The sequence below is a fragment of the Palaemon carinicauda genome, chromosome 45 (assembly GCF_036898095.1).
Source record: "Palaemon carinicauda isolate YSFRI2023 chromosome 45, ASM3689809v2, whole genome shotgun sequence".
Classification (NCBI taxonomy): domain Eukaryota; kingdom Metazoa; phylum Arthropoda; class Malacostraca; order Decapoda; family Palaemonidae; genus Palaemon; species Palaemon carinicauda.
In genome coordinates this window covers 1947567-1960671 of record NC_090769.1, presented here as the reverse complement: position 1 = coordinate 1960671, position 13105 = coordinate 1947567, and the positions used below count along the sequence as shown (strand labels likewise).

Below are 13105 nucleotides of genomic sequence, written 5' to 3'. Positions count from 1 at the left end.
AGAGAGAGGAGGATAAACGTTTCGTTCAAGCGGGTAACGTTGTTATCGTTTTTGCTCTTCTCCCTAGTCTCTTTAGGGGAAGAAGGTAAACGTTTCTAGAGTTTTACTTGTTCCCAGGCTTTATGCGGTGAGAGATTTTAAACGTAGTTTATTTGATCTAGTGTTTAGTCTCTTTTCCAGCCACTGAATTATTTATCTTTCATTATGTTTTTCTGTTACATTGTAATACTGTTTTCGCAATTACTAACTTTTCAATATTAAACTTACCCGATAATCATGTAGCTGTCAACTCCGTTGCCCGACAGAATTCTATGGAGGGATACGCCAGCTATCACAATACTAGAAGGGGGTGTACTTACCAGCGCCACCTGTGGCCAGGTACTCAAGTACTTCTTGTTGACACCTCCTCAATTATTCCTCTGTCGTGCTTCCGGCAAGACGTTCTGGGATATGCTTATGATCTTCGAGTTTGTTCACGGCTAATTGGTGAAGTATTCTCTCAGATTTCGGCTGTCGCTTTACTGGAAACCTTCTTATATTAGCTAGATAGCTTTTATATAGTTCTGATATACGGTTAACGATCTTTTGCTTGATTTTGGAAACCCCTTTGGCTAACTCTTTGGATTCAAGATGTCTGACATTTCGCAAGCCCCCTCCCATAGACGATGTAGGTCTTGCAATAGGCGTATTCCGAAGGCCTCGGTAGATCCTCACACCGCTTGTTCTGACTGTAGGGACAGACCCTGTCAGTTAGAAAATCGATGTGAGGAATGCGCCGGACTTTCGGAACTGGAATTTGTCCGTCTTTTAAAATATTCAACTAAGTTAGAGAGAGGTAGAGTTAGGAGGAGTTCTTCTCACTCTTCACTGTTTTCCTCACCTCATGATCCCCTACCTTTTCCTACCCCTGTAGTGGCTACCCCCGAACCTACTGTTTGCCCTCCGCCTGATATGTCTGTTGTTTTGCGTGCTATTCAGGCCTTAGGCGATAAAGTAGAGTCAGTGGTAAGTGACCATAAGTCTCTGATGGCCGAAGTTAAGGAACTTAAGGTCAAGAGTGCAGTGGGTGGAATTAGTGCCAGTGCTGTGACGAGTGCTAGTGTCAGTGCAGTGCCAAGTGCTAGTGTCAGTGCCAGTGTGGTGCGTGAGGATACTTCTGTGCGAGCCAGTCGTCCTCCCAGTCCGGGACCTCTTGCAAGCTCCCAAGCCCAGGGGAGAAGCAATGTCGAAGGGCATAAGGGTTCGGCAGGCCTTGTTAGGCGCACAGAAGTATCCTCGGTGGTTGCGGGCGTGTCTTCCAAAGACCGTCACTCTCACCTGCAGACGATTGAGCCCGTCTTTTTCTCGTCCGCTGATCATCTGTCAGGGAAGAAACGTTGGTCTCAGGTCTCGAGACCACTTAAACGCAGAGTCCAGTCCGCGAGTGCTCAGCCAGGTTGCAGTCATTGGCTCAGCTCTGACTCGCCGCAGTCATCTGTCGACTGCACTCCGCCCAAGAGGAGTAAGGTTCTGCCACAACAGAGCTCGACTGTTAAGGCTTTACCTCAGCCTACTGTAGTTTCTGCCGACCCTAAGTGGACTCTACTACAGTCCATGCAAGCACAGCTTTCGGACTTGATGCGTGAGTGTCGGGCTGAGAGTGTTGCGCCTCCGCCTCCGCCTACACTCCCTCCGCCTGCGTTCGCTCCGCCTACGCTCGCTCCGCCTGCGCTTGCTCCGCCTGATCGCAGTACCACCTGCCAGGCGTACGATGTTGAGCCACAGTCTGAGTTTGCTGTTCCCAGTGGTGTTCAGCCTCCGCCTTCTTTAAGGCAACCTTTGCTATGGGATCAGGAGGATTATACCTCTCTTCCTCCGCCTCCCCTTGCTGCTCCACCAGTGGTGCTACTCTCGGCTGAGGTACAACAACCTCTCCCGTGCATGAGTCAGTCTCCTCAGCTCTCGCTGCAGCGAGCTCAACCATCCACAAGGCAAGCTCCACTACACCTTGGCCTTGCGCCTCAGGAGCCTCAGCTTGCGAGACATTTACCTTGTTCTGCGCAGCCTCAACCTCATCACGCTCCGCTCACACCACAGGAACAGGAACTTGCTACTCCGCTTCCACCAACCGCTCAGCAAGAGCAACCCTTGGGTTCAACCTCTCATGCTAGGAGTCAGCCTCCTCCACCCATGCGCCTTCCTTCTGCTTTGTCTGTTATTCAGCCTTTGCAGTCTGAGCCTCAGGTTCTCCCTCAACAGTTACTTGAAGAGGAAACCACTAATATTGTTCCTACTCGTTCTGACTCTGCTGTTCAGCATTCTTGTCCAATATCTTCGCTACACTCTGATGATGAGGCGTCTGATGATGAGGAGGCACACCTGGATCCCTCGTCAGACGTGGATGAATCCAAACCTTCTCCACAGTCTATTGACTTTCGTAAGGTCTTGGCTCTGCTTAGGGAGGTTTACCCAGACCACTTTGTCTCTGCTATTCCCCGCTCTCCACCATCTGAGTTTTCGCTGGGCGTACAACAAGCTAAGTCCTCCTATACTAAGCTAGTCCTAGCAAGGTCCTCTAAGAGAGCATTAAGGATCTTAGGGGAGTGGCTGCAGACTAAGCAACACCTTGGCAAAACTTCTTTCATGTTCCCGCCGACTAAGCTCACCTCGAAAGCGAGCGTTTGGTATGCCACAGGAGAAGCACCAGGCTTGGGAGTACCTGCCTCTGCCCAGGCTGACTTCTCAAGTCTGGTAGACTCGCCTCGGAGAACTGCAATGAGGCGTTCTAAGGTTTGCTGGACCTTCTCAGACCTGGATCACTTACTGAAAGGACTGTTTAGAGCATTTGAGATGTTCAACTTTCTTGACTGGTGCCTGGGGGCCCTCAGCAAGAAGACCTCTCCTGCGGACAAGGATTCTGCCATGCTATTAATGTCCTGCATGGATAAGGCCATTAGGGATGGATCTGGTGAGCTTGCGTCATTGTTTGTATCAGGGGTTTTGAAGAAAAGGGAACAGCTGTGTACCTTCCTTTCCTCCAGCATTACACCTTGCCAAAGGTCACAACTTCTTTTTGCTCCGCTCTCGAAGTTCCTCTTCCCCGAAGAGCTGGTTAAGGACTTGTCTGCTGCCCTGATACAAAAGGACACACACGATCTTGTAGCCTCATCGGCTCGTAAGTCTAAGGTTGCTACCTCAGTCCCCAAGACTTATCGCTCCCCAGTGGTTGATACCCCTGCTACGAGGTTCATACCGCCCTTTCGTGGTAGAGCCCCCAGCCGAGGAAGCTCCCGTCCAGACTCTTACAGGAGCAAGTCCAGGAAAGGCTCCAGGACATCTAAAGGAAAAAACTGACTCTCCGCATCTCCAGACAGCAGTAGGAGCCAGACTCAAGATCTTCTGGCGAGCCTGGGAGAAGAGAGGTGCAGACGCCCAGTCTGTCAGTTGGCTGAGGAACGGTTACAGGATTCCATTCTGCCTCAAACCACCTCTGACCACATCGCCCATCAACCTCTCTCCCAACTACAAAGAAGAGGACAAGAGGCTAGCATTGCACCAGGAGGTGTCGCTACTTGTGCAGAAGAAGGCAGTGGTTATAGTCCGGGACCATCAATCCCCGGGCTTCTACAACCGTCTCTTTCTTGTGGCTAAGAAGACAGGGGGTTGGAGACCGGTGCTGGACGTCAGCGCGCTCAACGCGTTTGTCACCAAGCAGACGTTCACGATGGAGACGACGAAGTCGGTCTTAGCAGCGGTCAGGCAGGAGGACTGGATGGTCTCGTTGGACTTGAAAGATGCCTACTTTCACGTTCCTATTCATCCAGACTCCCAACCTTTCCTGAGATTCGTTTTTGGAAAGGTTGTCTACCAATTCCAAGCCCTGTGTTTTGGCCTAAGCACAGCTCCTATGGTCTTTACTCATCTGATGAGGAATATAGCAAAATTCCTACACTTATCGGACATCAGAGCCTCCCTCTACTTAGACGACTGGCTGTTGAGAGCCTCCACGAGTCGTCGCTGTCTGGAGAATCTCAATTGGACTTTAGACTTAATCAGAGAACTGGGTCTATTAGTCAACATAGAAAAGTCTCAACTCATTCCCTCCCAATCCATTGTGTACCTGGGAATGGAGATTCGGAGTCAGGATTTTCGGGCTTTTCCATCGGCCCCCAGGATAAGCCAAGCCCTAGAGTGCATCATGAGCATGCTGAAGAGGAGCAGTTGCTCGGTGAGACAGTGGATGAGTCTCACAGGGACCCTTTCATCACTGGCCCTGTTCGTCGAGCTAGGGAGACTCCACCTCCGCCCTCTTCAATTCCATCTTGCAGCTCATTGGGACAAGGGTTCGACTCTAGAAGCAGTCTCTATCCCAATCACCCAAGAGATGAAGACCACTCTCCTGTGGTGGAAGCACAACCTCCTTCTCAGGGAGGGTCTATCGTTGGCTATTCAGACCCCCAATCTTCATCTCTTCTCAGATGCATCGGACTCGGGCTGGGGTGCGACCTTGAACGGACGGGAATGCTCGGGAACGTGGAACGAAGAACAGGGATTACTCCACATCAACTGCAAGGAGCTACTAGCAGTTCATTTAGCCCTGTTGAACTTCAAGTCCCTCCTGCTAGGCAAAGTGGTGGAGGTGAACTCAGACAATACCACAGCCTTGGCTTACATCTCCAAGCAAGGAGGGACCCATTCGAGGAGCCTATACGAGATCGCAAGGGACCTCCTCATTTGGTCAAGAGGTCTAAACCTCACTCTGGTCACGAGGTTCATTCAGGGCGATATGAACGTCTCAGCAGATCGCCTAAGCAGAAGGAATCAGGTCATTCCCACGGAATGGACCCTCCACAAGAGTGTGTGCAACAGACTTTGGACCTTGTGGGGTCAACCTACCATAGATCTGTTTGCCACCTCCATAACCAAGAGACTTCCGCTGTACTGTTCCCCTGTTCCAGACCCTGCAGCAGTTCATGTGGATGCTTTTCTACTGAACTGGTCCCATCTCGACCTGTACGCATTCCCACCGTTCAAGATAATAAACAAAGTTCTGCAGAAATTCATCTCGCACGAAGGGACACGGCTGACGCTGGTTGCTCCCCTTTGGCCTGCAAGAGAATGGTTCACAGAGGTACTTCAATGGCTAGTCGACATCCCCAGGACTCTACCTCTAAGAGTGGACCTTCTACGTCAACCTCACGTAGACAGGTTGCACCCAAACCTCCACGCTCTTCGGCTGACTGCCTTCAGACTGTCGAAAGATTCGCTAGAGCTAGAGGCTTTTCGAAGGAGGCAGCCAGTGCGATTGCCAGAGCGAGAAGGGTTTCCACTCGTAGAGTCTACCAGTCTAAGTGGGAGGTCTTCCGAAGCTGGTGTAGAGCCAATTCAATATCCTCTACCAATACCTCTGTGACCCAAATAGCTGACTTCCTTCTACATCTTAGGAATGAGAGATCCCTTTCAGCCCCTACGATTAAAGGGTATAGGAGTATGTTGGCTTCAGTTCTCCGCCACAGAGGTTTGGACCTTTCTTCCAACAAGGACCTTCAAGACATTCTTAAGTCTTTTGAGACGTCTAAAGAGCGTCGTCTATCCACTCCAGGCTGGAATCTAGACGTAGTCTTAAGGTTCCTTATGTCACCTAGGTTCGAACCTCTCCAGTCAGCTTCCTTCAAGGACCTTACCCTCAAGACTCTTTTTCTCGTCTGCCTTGCAACAGCTAAGAGAGTCAGTGAGGTTCATGCCTTCAGCAAGAACATTGGTTTCACGACCGAATCTGCAACATGTTCTTTTCAGCTCGGATTCCTAGCAAAGAACGAACTTCCTTCACGTCCTTGGCCTAGATCGTTTGAAATACCTAGCCTCTCCAACATGGTAGGTAACGAACTAGAGAGAGTTCTTTGCCCTGTCAGAGCTCTCAAATTTTATCTTAAGAGGTCTAAACCTCTTCGAGGACAGTCAGAAGCCTTATGGTGTGCCATCAAGAAACCTTCGAGGCCCATGTCCAAGAATGGGGTTTCATATTATATAAGGCTTCTGATTAGAGAAGCCCACTCTCACTTAAAGGAGGAAGACCTTGCATTGCTGAAGGTAAGGACCCACGAAGTAAGAGCCGTAGCTACTTCGATGGCCTTTAATAAAAACCGTTCTCTGCAGAGCATAATGGATGCAACCTATTGGAGGAGCAAGTCAGTGTTTGCATCATTTTATCTTAAAGATGTCCAGTCTCTTTACGAGAACTGCTACACCCTGGGACCATTCGTAGCAGCGAGTGCAGTAGTAGGTGAGGGCTCAGCCACTACATTCCCTTAATCCCATAACCTTTTTTAACCTTTCTCTTGAATGCTTTTATTGTTGTTTTTATGGTTGTTACGGTAGGCTAAGAAGCCTTCCGCATCCTTTTGATTTGGCGGGTGGTCTATTCATTCTTGAGAAGCGCCTGGGTTAGAGGTTTTGTAGAGGTCCTTTAGTAGGGGTTGCAACCCCATATACTTTGGCACCTTTGGGTTGATTCAGCCTCCAAGAGGAACGCTGCGCTCAGTAAGGAAGACGAACTTAAAAAAGAAGCAGAGTAACGGTTCAATTCGACTTCCTTACCAGGTACTTATTATTTCATTGTTATTTGAGATAACTGTTATATGAAATATGGGATACTTAGCTATCCTTTAATCTTGTACACTGGTTTTCACCCACCCCCCTGGGTGTGAATCAGCTACATGATTATCGGGTAAGTTTAATATTGAAAAATGTTATTTTTATTAGTAAAATAAATTTTTGAATATACTTACCCGATAATCATGATTTAATCGACCCTCCCTTCCTCCCCATAGAGAACCAGTGGACCGAGGAATAATTGAGGAGGTGTCAACAAGAAGTACTTGAGTACCTGGCCACAGGTGGCGCTGGTAAGTACACCCCCTTCTAGTATTGTGATAGCTGGCGTATCCCTCCATAGAATTCTGTCGGGCAACGGAGTTGACAGCTACATGATTATCGGGTAAGTATATTCAAAAATTTATTTTACTAATAAAAATAACATTTTTAATGAAGGATAGAATTGCGTGTTTCAGGTACAAACCACTTAAAGTTTCGAGTTCAGTGAAATAAGTGCAAACAGAAAATCAAAAGTGATAAAGTGATAAGCGCAAAGTGTTACAGTGTTGCGTTCGAGGGTTCGTCTGTTCGTGCCAGTTGTTCGCCTAGTCTGGGACCTCTTACAAGCTCCCAAGCCCAGGGGAGAAGTAACGTCGAAGGACTTATGGGTTCATCAGGCCTTGATCGACGAACAGACGTTTCCCTCCGTGGTTTCGGGTGTAACCAACTCACGTAGCCGACGTGATCACCCCACCCACACAAAGACGAGAGAGCCCATTTATTCCTCGTCTGCGGAAGAGGTTTCTCGCAGAAACCATGGACCAAATCTTGCAGCTTTTAAGTGCAAGTCGGTCCCTTCCGCGCAAGTCCAACTTCTAGGTGGAGCCATTAGCACTGGGTCAGTTCGGACTTGCTGCAGTACGACAACTGCACACCTCCCAGAGAGGCAAGGTGGTACCGCAACAGGCAGTAACTCCGTCTGTTGCCGCACCAGCTGTTTTAGACCCTCAGTCTCAACGGACAGTAGCTCCGTTTGTTGTTGTCTTTCTTAGACTCTAGTGGTCTATGCTGCAGACAATGCAGTCTCAGCTTGCGGTGTTGATGCAGGAGTTTCAGGCAGAGAAGGTTAGCACACCTCCTCCTGCGAGCGCTCCTCCACCTCTGCGCAGTCCACCCTGCCAGACGTATGATGTTGAGGCTCCTCCTGCCTCCATGCGTGAGCTGCCGCATTGGGAGTTGCCAGGTACCAGCGCTATGCAGCAACCTCCACTTTCCTTGAGGCAGGAGCCTCTTGCTATGCGGCAACCTCCTCAACCCTTGAGGCAGGAGCCTCATGCTTTGCAGCAACCTCTTCTTCCCTTGAGGCAGGAGCCTCATGCGTTGCGGCAACCTCCTCCATCCTTGAGGCAGCAGCCTCATGCGTTGAAGCAACCTCCACCATCCTTGAGGCAGCAGCCTCAGGCTATGCGGCAACCGCCTCAACTCTTGAGGCAAGAGCCTCAACTCTTGAGGTAAGAACCTCAACTCTTGAGGCAAGAGCCTCAACTCTTGAGGCAAGAGCCTCAACTCTTGAGGCAAGAACCTCAACTCTTGAGGCAAGAGCCTCTCTCTGCGCAGCTACCTCCTCAACCCTTGAGGCAGACGCAACTCTTGAGGCAGGAACCTCATGCTATGCGGCAACCTCCTCTAACCATGAGGCAGGAGCCTCATGCTATGAGGAGCCTCATGCTATGCGGAGCCTCATGCTATGCGGCATCCTCCTCAAACCATGAGGCAGGAGCCTCATGCTATGCGGCATCCTCCTCAACCCATGAGGCAGGAGCCTCATGCTATGAGGAGCCTCATGCTATGCGGCATCCTCCTCAACCCATGAGGCAGGGACCTCATGCTATGCGGCATCCTCCTCAACCCATGAGGCAGGAGCCTCATGCTATGCGGCAACCTCCTCTACCCATGAGGCAGGAGCCTCATGCTATGCGGCATCCTCCTCAACCCATGAGGCAGGAGCCTCATGCTATGCGGCATCCTCCTCAACCCATGAGGCAGGAGTCTCATGCTATGAGGAGCCTCATGCTATGCGGCATCCTCCTCAAACCATGAGGCAGGAGCCTCATGCTATGCGGCAACCGCCTCAACCCATGAGGCAGGAGCCTCATACTATGCGGCATCCTCCTCAACGCATGCGGCATGAGCCTCATCCCTTGCAGCATGAGCCTCATCCCATGCAGCATGAGCCTCATACCATGCAGCATGAGCCTCATCCCATGCAGCATGAGCCTCATCCCATGCAGCATAAGCCGCACGCCATGCAACATGCTCTGCTTACCTTACAGCATGCTCTACATACAGCATGCTCTGCATACAGCATGCTCTGCATACCTTACCGCATGCTCCTCAGTCACACATCTTTGGTTGTTGCCAACTCACTAGACTGTCAAGCAGTTTCATAACGTTGCCTTCTAGTCTGCTGCTTTTGCACCAGTGAAACCCTCACTGAGAGAACTTAGCTTTTCTCGGATATGGTTCCTGTAGATGAGAAAGTGCTATTCTTCCTCCTTCTGATATTCCCTTGAGGACTCTGTCATTTGGAGAGGAGCCTTTAGCTGCTTAGCCTCCTATGGACTTTTATTTAAGCATAACATGCTTCCAGGGAGGGTAATGGTTCCACTTCAGTCGCTAACCCCGTCTGTTACCACACCTGCTCCCATAGACCTTGAGCTTTGTTGCAAGACATGCAGTCCAAGCTTAGTCCTTGTTAGAGGATTTTTTTTTGTTTACGGAGTTAGTGTGTCACTGGGAAGACGTTCAACAACCAGCAGAAGTGACTTGTTGTGACGCAGTGCGGCAACCTCAGCAACCCGATAAGGAGTTGTCTGTACGACCCAGACAGTCTAGACAGCTTCGGGTTGTCGCTGTACTTCCTCGCTTCCCCATGGTTGACAGTTCACAGACTGTGCAGCAGTACCATGATCTTGTGTCCGGCTCCGTCAGACGACTAGCTTTTAAGAGCTCCCACAAGTCGTCGCTGTCTGGAGATTCTCAGATGGACTATGGATCTGACCAAGGAACTGGGCCTCCTGGTCAATTTTGAGGAGTCCCAGCTCGTCCCATCCCAGACCATTGTCTACCTGGGTATGGATCTTCAGAGTCGAGCTTTTCGGGCTTTTCCGTCGGCCCCAAGGATCTACTAAGCCCTAGAATGCATCCAGAGCATGCTGAGAAGGAACCGATGCTCAGTCAGGTAGTGGATGAGTCTAACAGGGACACTTTCATCGCTGGCCCTGTTCATCGAGTTAGGGAGACGCCACCTCCTCCCCCTTCAGTATCATCTAGCGGCTCACTGGATAAAGGACATGACGCTAGAGACGGTCTCAGTTCCTGTTTCCGAAGAGAGGAGGTCTACTCTCACGTGGTGAAAGAACAGCTTTCTTCTCAAGGAAGTCTACCTTTGGCTGTTCAGAAACCCGACCGCCGTCTCTTCTCTGACGCATCAGACACGGGCTGGGGTGCGACTTTGGACGGACAGGAATGCTCGGGAACATGGAATCAGGAGCTAAGGACACTTCACATCTATTGCAAGGAGCTGTTGGCGGTTCATCTGGCCTTGATAAACTTCAAGTCCCTCCAGCTTAACAAGGTGGTGGAGGTGGACTCTGACAACACCACAGCCTTAGCTTACATCTCCAAGCAGGGAGGGACTCATTCGTGGAAGTTGTTCTAGATCGCAAGGGACCTCCTCATCTGGTTAAAAGATCGAAAGCTCACGCTGGTAACGAGGTTCATTCAGGGCGATATGAATGTCATGGCAGATCGCCTTAGCCGGAAGGGTCAGGTCATCCCCACAGAGTGGACCCTTCACAAGAATGTTTGCAGCAGACTTTGGGCCCTGTGGGGTCAGCCAACCATAGATCTGTTCGCTACCTCGATAACCTAGAGGCTCCCGTTGTATTGTTCTCCGATTCCAGACCCAGCAGCAGTTCACGTGGATGCTTTTCTGCTGGATTGGTCCCATCTCAACCTGTATGCATTCCCGCCGTTCAAGATTGTCAACAGGGTACTTCAGAAGTTCGCCTCTCGCAAAGGGACACAGCTGACGTTGGTTGGCTCCGCTCTGGCCCGCGAGAGAATGGTTCATAGAGGTACTGCAATGGCTGGTCGACATTCCCAGGACTCTTCCTCTAGGAGTGGACCTTCTACGTCTACCTCACGTAAAGAAGGTACACCCAAACCTCCACGCTCTTCGTCTGACTGCCTTCAGACTTTCGAAAGACTCTCAAGAGCTAGGGGCTTTTCGAAGGAGGCAGCCAGAGCGATTGCCAGAGCAAGGAGGACATCCACTCTCAGAGTCTATCAGTCTAAAGGGGAAGTCTTCCGAAGTTGGTACAAGGCCAATGCAGTTTCCTCAACCAGTACCACTGTAACCCAGATTGCTGACTTCCTGTTACATCTAAGGAACGTAAGATCCCTTTCAGCTCCTACGATTAAGGGTTACAGAAGTATGTTGGCAGCGGTTTTCCGCCACAGAGGCTTGGATCTTTCCACCAACAAAGATCTAAAGGACCTCCTTAGGTCTTTTGAGACCTCAAAGGAACGTCGGTTGTCCACTCCAGGCTGGAATCTAGACGTGGTCCTAAGGTTCCTTATGTCATCAAGATTTGAACCTCTCCAATCAGCCTCTTTTAAGGACCTCACATTAAAAACTCTTTTCCTCGTGTGCTTGACAACAGCTAAAAGAGTAAGTGAGATCCACGCCTTCAGCAGGAACATAGTTTTCACATCTGAAACGGCTACATGTTCCTTGCAGCTCGGTTTTTTGCTAAACGAGCTTCCTTCACGTCCTTGGCCTAAGTCGTTCGAGATCCCAAGCCTGTCCAACTTGGTGGGGGACGAACTGGAGAGAGTACTTTGGCCAGTTAGAGCTCTTAGGTACTATCTAAAAAGGTCATAACCTTTACGAGGACAATCAGAAGCCTTATGGTGTGATATCAAGAAGCCTTCTCTTCCAAGGTCTAAGAACTCAGTTTCTTACCTATTCAGGCTCCTGATTAGGGAAGCACATTCTCATCTGAAGGAAGAAGACCTTGCTTTGCTGAAGGTAAGGACACATGAAGTGAGAGCTGTGGCTACTTCAGTGGCCTTCAAACAGAACCGTTCTCTGCAGAGTGTTATGGATGCAACCTATTGGAGAAGCAAGTCAGTGTTCGCATCATTCTATCTCAAAGATGTCCAGTCTCTTTACGAGAACTGCTACACCCTGGGACCATTCGTAGCAACGAATGCAGTAGTAGGCGGGGGCTCAGCCACTACATTCCCATAATCCCATAACCCTTTTAACCTTTCTCTTGAATACTTTTTATGGGTTGTACGGTCGGCTAAGAAGCCTTCCACATCCTTGTTGATTTGGCGGGTGGTCAATTCTTTCTTGAGAAGCGCCGAGGTTAAAGGTTGTGATGAGGTCCTTTAGTATGGGTTGCAGCCCTTTATACTTCAGCACCTAAGAGTCGTTCAGCATCCTAAGAGGACCGCTACGCTCAGTAAGGAAGACGTACTTAATAAAGGCAGAGTAATGGTTCAAGTCGTCTTCCTTACCAGGTACTTATTTATTTTATGTTATTTTTGAATAACTAATAAAATAAAATACGGGATACTTAGCTTCTTTGTTAACATGTATGCTGGTCTCCACCCACCACCCTGGGTGTGAATCAGCTACATGATTATCGGGTAAGATTAATATTGAAAAATGTTATTTTCATTAGTAAAATAAATTTTTGAATATACTTACCCGATAATCATGATTTAATTGACCCACCCTTCCTCCCCATAGAGAACCAGTGGACCGAGGAAAAAATTGAGGTGGTGTTGACAAGAAGTACTGGAGTACCTGACCACAGATGGCGCTGTTGTGTTCACCCCCACCTGTATAGCGATCGCTGGCGTATCCCGACCGTAGATTTCTGTCGGCAACAGAGTTGACAGCTACATGATTATCGGGTAAGTATATTCAAAAATTTATTTTACTAATGAAAATAAAATTTTTAGTGTAGTCATAATCTTTTACACTTCTTAGAGTAGAATTGTTTGAAAATTGCATACAGCATTGTGGTAATTTTTGTACTTAAAGGTTATTGTGAATTAATGATTGTTTTATATTATTAAATTCTCATTATTTCCAGTGGGAAACTTGTAGCAAGCAGTGCAGAAGATGGAGGAGTATTCATCTGGGATCCTCGCTCTGGGCGTGAGCCTCGCCATAAAATTTTCCCACATACGAATGAACAGCTTGCAAGGCCCACATTTGGAAGGTTTATTACATCAGTAGATGTTGATAATGATTGGTTGGTAAGTTAACTTGTTTAAGTTTGTTGTTGAGGATTTTTTATTGCAAGCAAGTTATTCACAGAAGCATTTCAATAATTACCCTCACGAATTAACATTATTTAGTGATTTTTCCTTCCTTATAACACAAGGTAGTATGCATAGAGTATTGGTTTCTTTACATTTAACTCATACATTGGAAAAAATTATCAGATCT

At 48.8% G+C, this 13105-nt stretch overlaps 1 protein-coding gene across 1 annotated transcript in view; it reads left to right on the top strand.

Annotated features, from left to right (window-relative positions):
- The window catches only part of LOC137634960 (THO complex subunit 6 homolog), a 47390-nt gene that overhangs the window by 16435 nt on the left and 17850 nt on the right, over positions 1-13105 (top strand). The window contains exon 5 of the mRNA XM_068367525.1: positions 12747-12912. Within this exon, the coding sequence (XP_068223626.1) occupies positions 12747-12912 (166 nt within the window). The remainder of the gene's footprint in view (positions 1-12746; positions 12913-13105) is intronic.